This window comes from Fusarium solani, assembly GCF_023522795.1.
Source record: "Fusarium solani strain SB1 chromosome Unknown bctg00000011, whole genome shotgun sequence".
Lineage (NCBI taxonomy): Eukaryota > Fungi > Ascomycota > Sordariomycetes > Hypocreales > Nectriaceae > Fusarium > Fusarium solani.
In genome coordinates, this window is record NW_027072149.1 from 1 (window position 1) to 12315 (window position 12315).

Here is a 12315-nt window from a genome sequence, read left to right on the forward strand (position 1 = left end):
TTTTAACCTTGGGTCAGTTTCCTAGTACCTTCCTGGTCCTGCTGGTCCTAACCCTAGTCCTAACCCTAACCCTAACCCTAACCCTAACCCTAACCCTAACCCTAACCCTAACCCTAACCCTAACCCTAACCCTAACCCTAACCCTAACCCTAACCCTAACCCTAACCCTAACCCTAACCCTAACCCTAACCCTAACCCTAACCCTAAGACATACAGCCTATATTACCAGAGACAACCAGCGTTAGCAGCCATATTGCTCTATAGCATCAGGATAGTATGACTTACTAACTAATCGCCAAAAATAACCAGGGTTAGTAACCATGCCACTCCGTCTTCACAGTAGAGCAAGTCTTACCATCTATATCACCAAAGATAACCATAGTCAGCAACAGTATCACTATATCTCATTAGAACAGTAAGACTGACATCCTATATCATCAAAGATAACCCAGGTCAGCAACCATTTCATTCTATCGCTTCAGCATAGCAAGACTTGCCCGCTATATCACCAGAGACAATTAGGGTTAGCACTTGTATCTCTCCGTTTCCTGAGTATAGCAAGTCTTACCAACTACGTCGCCAGGGACAACCAGGGTCAGCAACCATGTAGCTCTATTTTGTCGGCAGCGCAAGACTTACACGCTATTGATATCGCTATTAGCAACAGATACTGTCTCAGATCGTAGTACTTACATCGGACATATCCAGCGTGATTCTCCTCGCTGTTGGAAATGCTGCAAGATATCGTCGCAATCGGAATCTCCTTAGAACTCTCCCTATAGATGCCGCAGAACAGCATGTCAGCTAACATACCATAGCATGCAAGCCTGACGGGGATTCTCAAATATCTTGATCTCACGTAGTCAAAGAGGGGTAACAAAGTGTCGTCTTCCCGAATTCGATTAATGAGTATAAATTTTACTTGGCTACCGTAGTAGTCATAAATGCCCTGGGCCGTGGTTGAGAGGAGGGGGGAGCATGCGCTGGATCTGTAAGAACATCTTGTCTTGGAGGTGAGGAGAAGGGGTTTTGGATTTAAGTCCTCGGCTCTGCCAATCCTTTCCTGAGGTTTGGTGATTGACTGATGAGTCGTAGGGGCTAGAGTGGGTCATCAGAACATGGCGACCGTCTATTGAGCCCACATCGTCGGCCTCACTTTCCGAAACTGGGGCCAACACTGTTCAATCTCTCCACGAAAATAGCCGCAAATAATTATCTAAAGTTGGAAATTAATAAAAAAGCTGCTCCCATTGCATGCTATCTAATGAAAAGGCGGGCCATCACAACAGGATTTTTGGCCGATTCGTATTTGGACATGGAAGGAAGAAGAGGGGAGGCACGATCGAGCACGCATCGGGTCGCCATGGATGGTCTCGCTGTCAGACCAATGCACGCACTGCCACCACCGGTTGGCGCTGCCACCGCCACCTCAACAAAGTTGCAAAAAAAAACTCATCGGAACCTCGGATTACTACTCAAGAATGTAGGCCAGAAGTGCGCCGCATTTCTACTTCTCCGCCAATCACTAACCCTACTCTTCTATTATTAATTGTCGCGTACCCTAACTTATCGCCTGCCCATGTAAAAGACGTCCAAACCACTAATTCCGTTCTATTTCCGAGAGCTAAACCTAACGAAACCTGAATGGCCGCAGCTTGCTTTTTGATATATTACTCATTTACACGTCTGGGGCGCGTGAAGACGCGTGTGTACATTAGGATTTTTTGCGAGTAGGTGCTGTTATACCTATTAGAGTTGGTAATAAATAAATAAAGCATAGTATTAAACCTCTTAGTATTAAAATAAGAAGTAAGAAAAGAGTATTATATAAATTTCTTTAATTTTAAGATATAACTTAATATCTTATTAAAAGGAATTTTTAAAGAACTAAGTTAATTATATACTAATAATAGGCTATAAATATAGCCTTAAGGATAAGACTAATAAGAGAGAAACCTAATATTATAGCCTAAGATAACTTAGATAATAGTTAAGTTATATAATATAAGCTAAGGTTTAAATAGATTAATTAAAATAAGATTACTTAGATCGCCTAGTAATTTAATTAATCTAAGGATTACTAGGATTATAAAGTAATCCTTATAATCTAAGGTATATTAAGTATATAAAGTATACTTATTATATTTTTATATATATTAGCTACCTTAGCTATTAATATAACTTAGTTATATTTAATACCTTTAAGTATATTACTAGATATAATTATACCTTATTTAAGATAATATAATATTCTCTTTTACTAATATAAACCTAGCACGACCGGTTTATCCCTTAGGAATCACACGATCGTCATATTATGCCCTCGCGATCTAGCCCTAGGTAAATTTAGTATCTTAATATATAGCTAAGGGCCGCGATACTGCGAGGATATAGCCAAGGCTATCTCTAGAGCCAGTAATAATCATCTATGAGGGCATAGAACGATTAGAGGCTAGTAGGTCGATAGACTATATAGCGGAGGAGGTAGAAGCTATCTCAACGTCTTGAAACGGGACTAGCGAGCTGTCGAGGATGGATAAGAAGGGGTTTTGAATCGTGTAGTGGATGCTGACGTTGAGATCTTCTGGATTGAAGGGGGTTTGAGTCTTTGGGATCACCAAGTTTTGCTCAGCTAGCGTTTTTAATCATCTTGAGGCATGTCAGCTCCGGCAAACTACAGCACGTTTCTGAGCTTAGTCCCATGCACTCTCTTGCCACGTGACTCTCGGTTGCCTAAAATTGCTCGTTGCGGCTGACGACGAGGCTCTCAACACTCCCGCCAAGATCGCCAAGCCCGACAACACCATCACAGCGCGCATCTTCCCACCATGGACTTTCTGCGACGGTTATTGGGAAGACGAGATGACAGCGACTCTACAAGCTCACCCTCGACATCCACCGCCAAGTCCTACGAATATGCCGGCCCCAAGCTGCCTCAGAAGCCACTCACTCCGCGAGAAATCGAGGAGATGCACGCTAAGCTATTTCCCGAGAAACATCAACCCGTAGTTTCCGAGCCATTGAAGCCTCTATTCGACCCTGAAACTGGCAAACCCCTCTTTCCGGTATCTTTGGAAGACAAGTTCTCGGGCGTTCAGACGGATCAACCACAGTCATTACTCTTCCGTCTACCGCCAGAGGTGCGCATCCAGATATGGCGCTATGCCATGGGCGGTCAGAAAATATACCTCACCGCCAAGAAAGGACGTCTATAGCAAGCAGAGAAAATGAACGAATTCAAATGGTGGCCGAAGCGAGGACTCTTGAACGTCCCCATGGTTTGCCGAGCGGTATAAGAAGAGTGACCACCCCTTGCTACCTAATCCGCTAATAAACGGCAGATACCTCGAGTCCATCTCTTGTCTATACTCGCAAAACACATTCTGCGTCGGCTTCGGCTCCGAGGGCACCAAAGCGCCCCTCATCTCGATAGACACCCTGCTCCCGTCACAGCACAGCGCATCTATCAGACACATCGAGGCTAGCTGGCACTTTACCCGCGGCTACAGTCAGTACTACGACAGTCATCCGCAAGCCTAGGACATTTCCATCGTCATCTATGCACCCGAGGACGATCAAGCCTGGCGCGACTTTTGCGCCAAAATGCTGCAGTTGCCGAGCTTGAGGACATTGAAGATTGTTATGTGGACTTCGGGCGAGCGGAGAGCACAGTTCAAGGGATTGGAGAAGGACACTCTGGCGCCGTTGCAGCAGTTGAAGCATTTAGAGGATTTTCGCATTTTTCTACCATGGCCGCAATACGATGGCACTCTGTGGAAAGATGCGCCGTTCAAGGTGTCGAGAAGATTCAAGGACAGGAGCACGTATGGTGTAAGCATTCCACAGTGGTGTTGAAACAGAGATGATGCATAGTTGTTTGGCCAGCTACCTAGACTACTTGAACACCTCGACATCAATACCTGCTCTGCCTCGCATTCCCGGTGTGCCGTCTCACATCCAAATATAATCAGCGTCGTAACTACTCTGACTGGGCGATGCCGCTCAGGGTGGTCACGTGACGCCTGATCCAGCCCCTGAACTCTTACTCGTGTGCTGTTGAATTGGAAGGAATAGAACTGTGCGCACCCTTGTTTGGGATCACCTGCGCGCCTTGGTTCGGGACAACCTCTGCGTCTGGGCCGTTAGGGTCGGAGCCTTCAGGCAGGTTGCCTTCAGTCGGGGCAGGCTCCGCGTTCTGCGTGACAACCTCGGCGTCCGGGCCTGCAGGGAAGGCCCCTCCCAGGCCTGCGGTAATGGCATCCACCACGTCTGCGGTGGGGACAGGCTCGGGGTCTCCAGCTGTGACAACTTCGGCGTCTGGGCCGTTGGGGTCGGGGCCGCCAGGGAGTTGGATTCCAGTCGGCGCAGCGTCTGCGTTGTCAGTCGTGACAACCTCGGCGTCCGGGCCGTTACGGTCTGGGCCTGCAGGTATGGGTTCCACAGGACCTGCCTCAAGGGAGTCTTCAGTTGCCTCGAGCTCCACGACCTCACCTCGATCGGCGCACACCGGGATCTCGTCGTCCCCGTCTTGTGCCTCAAAGTCGAGGCAGGTACCGGTGTCGTCGTCGTCGCTGTAGAGCGCCTCCGCTTCTTCTTTGGATTCGACGCCAAGTGCGACAGCAAGGTCGTTCAGGTCACCCAAGCCTACGTTGCCATCAACCGCGACGAACGGATCCCAGACATCGGGCGTGTCGTAGGTCTCGTCGATGGACGCGTCGTCGCGCTTCTTCCGGTTCTTGCCCTCCACAATACCCACTAGCTTCACGGTCGGAAACGGTTGGTTTGGGTAGACACCGTATTTCTGCTGGACCCATTTGCCGAGAAAATACAGGGCCAGGTTATCGGCTGGTCATGGCACGTGTTAGCACAAAACGCAAGTCCTCTTAGGCGGCTCAGGGATGCGATGGTATACCGTTTGTTGAGACAAGACGACCGACATCGTGTTTTTTCCCCGCCGAGGTAGCCATCAACTTGGCGTACACTCCGTAGGCGTCCCTTCTATCGTAATACTTGTCTTGAACTAGGATTTGGATTTGCGTATCCCCGATATGGCCGTGTCCAGGGACGTGTTGCTTCCAGTTGGCGTCAATATGGAAGAGTTCGTGCACCAAGGCTTGCTCTGTATACGGATTAGACGGCACTCTGGTGGACGGAGGCAGGGAGCAGCGACTTGCCTCTACACTGGTAGTTGATAATATTGTACTTGTAGTCGGGATCTGGATGGATCGAATACGCGGAAGCTGCGTCGTCACAGGTTCTCAACTTGAACCAACCAGGGCACAAGTTAATGTAGCCAACGTTTTTGCCATTACCCCTTCCTTGTGTATACGCCATTGCGTTGTGCACCCAGCCGCCACCGAATTGCCGATATTTCCAGCACGCGCTCTCGCCTATAAAGTGGTCAGACAAGCAACTCAGGCGTGAAACATCTGGGGTGCGTACGTACATTTGTAATACTGGTCTTTATCCTCACGTGCACCCGGGTTTGTGGGACATCCCTGAGGAAATGTCGCGCCTATCGCCGCGATTTTGCGGTTGATGTCGTCGCATCGCATCTGCAACTTCCAATCGAGGACACCCTCGCCCAGACGCCAGGTCACAACAGACTGGATAAGTTCTGGCAAGAATAAGCACACAGACGGGTTTCGACTTGGGACAGCAATCTAACTCTTGATGGCATCCTGGCTGCCCTTGTTCCGCGATGGATCTCCAAGATAATCCTTGGCAACCTTGGTCATGATTAGCAATGGCTCCTAGGCAGTGTTGATGTTGTCTGACAGTACATACCGGCTCGTTAAAATCCATCTTGTCCTTGATCAAGGCGCCCATCGAAAGCATGGATTCCCACGCTGCAATGATGTCCTCTTTCCAGTCGCCGCACCCGATAAAGTCCTGAAGAACGACGTTCCTCTTGCCCAGCACATTACCATTGTCATCGGTTTGCTCTATACCAATGGCAACTGAACCATCCTCACGACGTTCGACTATGGGTGCCGGTGCCGCATGCACGAGACTGGGAAGGAAAGAAATGGCAGCTGTGGCCGCGAGAAGAAGACAATTGCCCAACATCTTGTCGTTACAACGGGAGAGGACAAGAAGTCGAAGGCAATGGTTTGGATAGGATGCCTCCTGAACTCATGGCAGCCCCTTCGCTTTTATAAACATTCTCTGCTACCTCATTGAAGACGTTAATCCTCGCCGGCATCGTCAACCGAAGCCAAGCAAGCTGAAGAAACGTTGGCACAGCTCTATGCAAGGGCCGTCTAGCTATGTCCCGCAGTCAGGCGGGCACAAGCGAGGCACAGGGAATTGCATCCTGTAGGAGCATTTCCATGGGATCGACTGCATGGGTGTGATGCCACTCCCGTAGAGTTGAGCATGGGTTCCCCGTCCGCATGTTTCATCTTCAGCAGTTGGCTCAAGACGGCGACGGCGGTGCTCGGCCCGCCTCGACTTGAAATCCTTCGTAAACTGCTGCACCTCCAATCAACAGTATCTGCACGGCGATTCTCTAGAGTACCGAATCCACCACGCAGGAGTAATGATGGGGGAAGAAATCCCTTGAAAATCTTAAACTCCAGCCACAACGTGTGCTGTTTAGAGACGCAGCTACACGAAGGGAGCGTCAGGCCCACAGACACGGCTTGGGCATAGTTACATGGCTCCTTGGCGATGGATGTGGCTAGGGAACCGTTGAAAGTGTCGATATCAACGATATTTTTAAGACATTATGTGTACTGCTAAACCTAGGATGAAGGATTGTAGATGAAAGCCTGCCCTTGACAACGGATGTTATCAGTAATGCTGTCGCATGAGCAATGCGGGGATACGAGCAATGTCTGGGCTTAGTATGTGCGGAAGGTCTTGACGAGGAGGAGCGCCGCAAAGCGGCCGGAGCCGTCCCTCACGTGCTCGTATTCCTGGTTGGGCTCACGGGAGTGCCTGAGCATTCTTAAACCTGTCTGTGCTCTCGAATGGCACATCTTCCGAGGGTGGCGCCGCTGAGACAAGGTTGCGGCATCGAGGTGGCAGACGGGCCAGGGGAGGGTCCAGACCTATTACTCGTCCAAGGATGCCCCAATCATGCCCAAGGTCCCGCGGGATCTGCCTCTTTGGCCATTTCTGACTGGAAACACATGTCAACCATTCAAGGGGGGCATTTCGCCTCTTAGTTATGATCCTTTCTTCCGGTCTGCTAGTTAATCGCCCACATTCCAGAACTAACATGCTCCCCTAGGCCAAAGTCCCACCTAGCATTGTACTGAAAGTGGTGCCAAGCCGGACTCGGGAAAGCCGTGGGAAACAGCTGAAGCCCGTCAATGCACTGGTCTCGACTCTTCTCGGATGTCAGGGTGGCGCAGACACGCTCGCCAAGGCCACCCATACCACCCTCGAGGACGGTTGAGTTGGCCTCAGCCTCGATAAAATAAATGAAATCTCCTCTACACTGAAGGCACTCCAGATGCCGTAGTGGCAGAAGACGGGCTCTGATTGAGATCGTGGCTGTATGCAGAATGACGATTCGGTCGCCTGTCGAGACACATTGTTGAGGTAGTTGCGAGGACGCTTTGACAAGGCCACCTTGGTCACAGTACCTCCCAAAAAACATAATTGCAACACAAGTGAGGGGAAGAGGCATCCTAGAGCAATAGTTACTACACGATACCTACACTGGGGCTGGGTGCAGGCCTTGTTCCTACCCTATCATCTATGAAAACCGTCGGTTAAGCTACTGATAGTTTTTTTATATAGGAGATTTTGTTTATGCTAGTAGACTATAGGGCAGCTAATAGTTTTTTTCTTAATTAGCTAATAATTTCTAAAAAAGAGGGTTCTAAGATAATTAAAGCTTTAAAAATTAGATATATATTAATTTTAATTATTATAATTTTAATTATATTTTATTTTTATTTTTATTTTTTTTTATTAATTTATTAAAATTTTTTAAAGAAAAAATAAAAAAATTATAATATAATAATTAATATAATTAATATAATATTAAAAATTACTAATTATTATTATAACTTAGCTATTTAGTTATATTAATTATCTTATTAATTATAATTAAAGTAATTTTTTAGCTAATAAGCTTTAATTTTTATATTTTTATTTTTTTATTTTTTTATAAAAATTTTAATTTTTTTTAATTATTTACTTTAAATTTCTATATTTTTATCTTTATTATTTAAAAGTCTTATTTATTTATATCTTAATTATTTATAAGTCTTATAATTATAAATTAATATATATAATAAGTATATAATATATCTAAGTATATAATATATTTTTTATTACCTTAAAAGATTTAAATTATAATAAAAATATAATAAATAAATTAATAATTAATACTACTTATTATATTCTTCCTTAGATATTTTAATTATTACTTAATATATTTTTATATTATACCTAGGCTTATTATATATACTATATTACTAAATACCTAGTCTAATTAACCTTTCCTAACCACTACCTCTTAATAATTCCATAATTACTTATATATTAATATCTATCTAATTAATTACTTACCTTACTTAATCTACTATTATTACCCCTCTTATTAGATTAAGCCCTATATAATAGCTCTAAGAGTAATTACATACCTTTAATATTAGGCTAAGTAATCTCTAGATTATTAGTATATTAGGCCTAATTAAGAAGACTATATTATAGCCTAAAAGGGAAAAAAAAATTCTCTTAAAAATAATAATATAAAGAATATATAAAGGTTTAAGGATAAGCCTAACTTATTAATAATTAAGAATCTTATATATAAATTAATAATTATTAATTAAAATATTAAATAAAAAAATATTTATTAATTACTCTTTAAATAATAATAATAAATATAAATATAAAACTAATCTTTAATAATAATTACATTACTTAATTTAATATCCTTAAAATAAAAATAAAAAACTAAGATCTATAAGTCTATATTAATCTATTAACTAAGAATAAGCCTAGCTTTATATTAAATCCTCTTATAAAACTAGATATATAAAATATAAAAAAAAAAGGCTTAAAAACTAAGGTAATAATTATTAAGAGAACCCTTTTAATATAAGGCTTAAATATTACTTTTTAAGAAAAAAATCTTATTCTTAGAGCTAATATATATAATAACTAAAGAGCTAATAAAATCTTAAACCTCTTAGTAGTTAATCTTTAGACTTATAATTCCTTATAGACCCTCTATAAATATCTCTTATTTAAATATAAAAACCTTAAAAAAAAAATTATAAAGATTTAAGATTAAGTCCTTAAAATAATTAATAAACTTTTTATTTATTATTATTATTTAGCTAATAATATATTAATAAATTAAATAAAATCTTTATATAAAAAATTCTTTTTAAGTATAATAAATAAAAAATAAAAGGCCTAAAAAATATATAAAAATTACTTAATAAAGCCTTATTAAAGTTATTTAATCTCTTATTAAGCTTTTAATAAATAAATTATAAGGTAATATAATATAATTAATAAAATAAAAAATATAAAATTTTAAAAAATTAAAGAAATAAATTAATAATTTTTAGATTTTCTTAAAATATTTTACTTATTATTCTTTAAGTTATAAATTCTTATTTATAATATAATAAAGAAAAATAATATAAAAAAAAATAAACTTATAATAGCCCTTATAGTTATAAATATAAGATAAGCCCTTAATAACCTTAGAGAATCCCTAAAAAAAGAAAAATAATATATAATACCTTTATAATAGCTAATAAAAATAACTTAGAGGCAGCTCTTAAACTTAGATAATAAAAAGATTACCTTAGGGGAACTCTAAGAAGGTAAAAAAGAGCCTAAGAGATTAAAGATAAAAGTATATAGCTAATATACCTAGTATATAATTACTTATATCTCTTAGTTAAGTATTATAATATATTTCTTAAAAAGAGATATAAGAGATATAAATTAAATATATTTTAAAAGGAAATAATAAAAAAAAATCCTTTTTAATATTAATAACTTAGCTAATTAAATATAAAAAATTAAGCTAAAAAGATTAGCTTAATTATAACTTATTAGCTTTTATAATTAAAAAATAGCCTTATTAGCTATTAAGTATTACCTTTTAAGAGATAATATATTACTTAACTTTAAGGCTATATTATATATCTTTAGAGATATCTTAAGGCTTAAAAACTTATAAGTTACTTTAATAAGGGATTTTTTTTAATTAAAAATAAATTAAATATTAATAAATAGCTATAAAGATATTATTATTACCTTAAGAGGGGCTAATAGCTTAATAAAAAGGCTAAAGCTCTAAGATATTACCTTATATATTAACCTTAGTATAAATTTTATTTTTTTTATTAAGCTAAAAAAAATAAGGCTTTTAATAAGATATAAGGCTAAATAAAAATTACTTAAGAAAAATAAATAATAGCCCTCTTAGAGAAATAAAAAAAATTTATAAATAATAAGTCTTAGAGTATTAAGAGATAATTTAATAAAGCTAGCTTAATTAAGCTATACTTATAATTAATAAGATAATAATCTTTCCTCTTAGGGCAACGTATAAATATATAACTTATATAATATAAAGATTATTTAAGGGAGACTCTCTTATATAGCACTAATATCTAAGGCACCTAGGACTAGATATTCTTTAATACCTTATAATTACCTTAAGAGGTATTAAATTAAGGCTAAATAACCCTTAGGGCTTAGAGAAAATTATTATAATTAATTATAATATATATAATATAGCTAAGGCTTAATAAATAATTTAAAGAGCCCTTAGAAAATTAATAAAAAATAAAACTAAGGAAATATATTATTATAAACTTTTATTTAATAACTTAAGGCTATAATAATTATACCTTTATTTAGATCTTTATAAATAAAGCCTTAAGTTATTTATAGGATTATTATATTTTTAATTATTATATAAGTATTATTTTCTTAGTAATAAAAGAGTTTTTAAAGCTCTTAAAAGTTTAATATTTCTTAAAAATAAAAGTCTTTAAATATAATAATAAGATTATAAAAATTTATTTTTAAATAATTATTTATTTCTAAGAAAAAGAAATATATTATAAGCCTTTTTATATTAAATACCTAAGTATAAAATAATAAAGCTAAAAGAATTAAAGTAATAGTTATTTAAAAAAATAAAATAATAAAAATAAAAGCTAAGCTCTTAAAATATTTTTAGCTAAGAATAATAAAGGTAATAATATACTTATATAATTAAATATTTTTAATTTAAAAAAAATAAATTATTTTATAAAATCTTTTACTTTTAATAATACTTTAAGAATATATTAAAATTAGACCTTTTATATCTATAAGTATTTAGTTATAAGGTATATACCCTTATAGCTAATACTTAATTATAATAAAATTACTTATAAAAATAAGCTCCTTAGGGATAAATAAGATTTCTTATTAATTATATTTTAAGTAATTTATTTTATATATAAAATTTACTTTATAGAGAAATAATTATAACCTAAGATATTATATTTAATAAGAAGTAATTCTTTAATAATTAAATTAAGTTTTTAAGAGATAATTTCTTTAAAAAAAATCTTAAAATAATTTAAAGGTAAATTTAAGAGCTTATAATAAAATAAAAGGTATTAAATTAATAAGTTATATAAGCCTTAAATAAAAAATTAAATAAGGTTAATAAATTAAAATATAATAAAAAGAGAAAATATTTTAAGACTTCTTTTTAAAATTAATAAAAAAACTATATAAAAAGAGATTTTTTAAACTAAGAAAATATATATTAACTAAGTTTAAAGTCTTTTTTATATTACTTAACTCCTTATTAATAATATTTATGTATACTTAGGCTATTAACTTAAATATAAAAAGATATAATAAAAAAGATATATATAAAAAAGGTAAAAATATTCTTAGTAAAGTATATATAAACCTTCTCTTTAATATTATATTTCTCTTAGGGACCTTTTAATTCTTAAAGTATTATAAGAGTATTTATTAAAAAGTACTTAAAGGCTTAGCTAATCTTAATTTATTACTACTAAAAAGAAATATAACTTATTTTCTAGATATAAATATATAAAAAGCCCTTAGAAGTAATATAAAAAGCCTTATATTTATTAATAAAAAATAGCTTAATATTAATATATATTAAAGGCTATTAAAATATCTTCTTAGCTTATATATAAATATAAAGAGTTATTTATATTAAGATATAATCTATAAGGCTAAGAAGATATATCTTTAAAGCTATAAGTAATTAAACTTATAAATAAAAGTCTTAAGGCTAATAATAAGAGTCTATAAGGTCTTAAGGTATTATTAAGTATATACTTATAAACT

General features: G+C 36.8%; 3 protein-coding genes across 3 annotated transcripts; 1 reads left to right on the top strand and 2 right to left on the bottom strand.

Annotated features, from left to right (window-relative positions):
* Positions 1-2828: 2828 nt before the first annotated feature.
* On the top strand, positions 2829-3215 carry MRS44_015035 (uncharacterized protein; the record flags this gene model as incomplete). The annotated part of the gene is made up of 1 exon (XM_046280454.2): positions 2829-3215. One exon carries the CDS (start codon positions 2829-2831, stop codon positions 3213-3215), a length of 387 nt encoding a protein of 128 aa, XP_046123359.2.
* Positions 3216-4042: 827 nt separating this feature from the next.
* Positions 4043-6069, bottom strand: MRS44_015036 (uncharacterized protein; the record flags this gene model as incomplete). The annotated part of the gene is made up of 6 exons (XM_065619041.1): positions 4043-4845; positions 4913-5142; positions 5204-5390; positions 5447-5617; positions 5669-5729; positions 5788-6069. 6 exons carry the CDS (start codon positions 6067-6069, stop codon positions 4043-4045), a joined length of 1734 nt encoding a protein of 577 aa, XP_065475113.1.
* A 776-nt stretch (positions 6070-6845) lies between these two features.
* Positions 6846-7609, bottom strand: MRS44_015037 (uncharacterized protein; the record flags this gene model as incomplete). Its single annotated transcript, XM_065619042.1, has 2 exons — positions 6846-7055; positions 7226-7609. 2 exons carry the CDS (start codon positions 7607-7609, stop codon positions 6846-6848), a joined length of 594 nt encoding a protein of 197 aa, XP_065475114.1.
* Positions 7610-12315: the final 4706 nt, after the last annotated feature.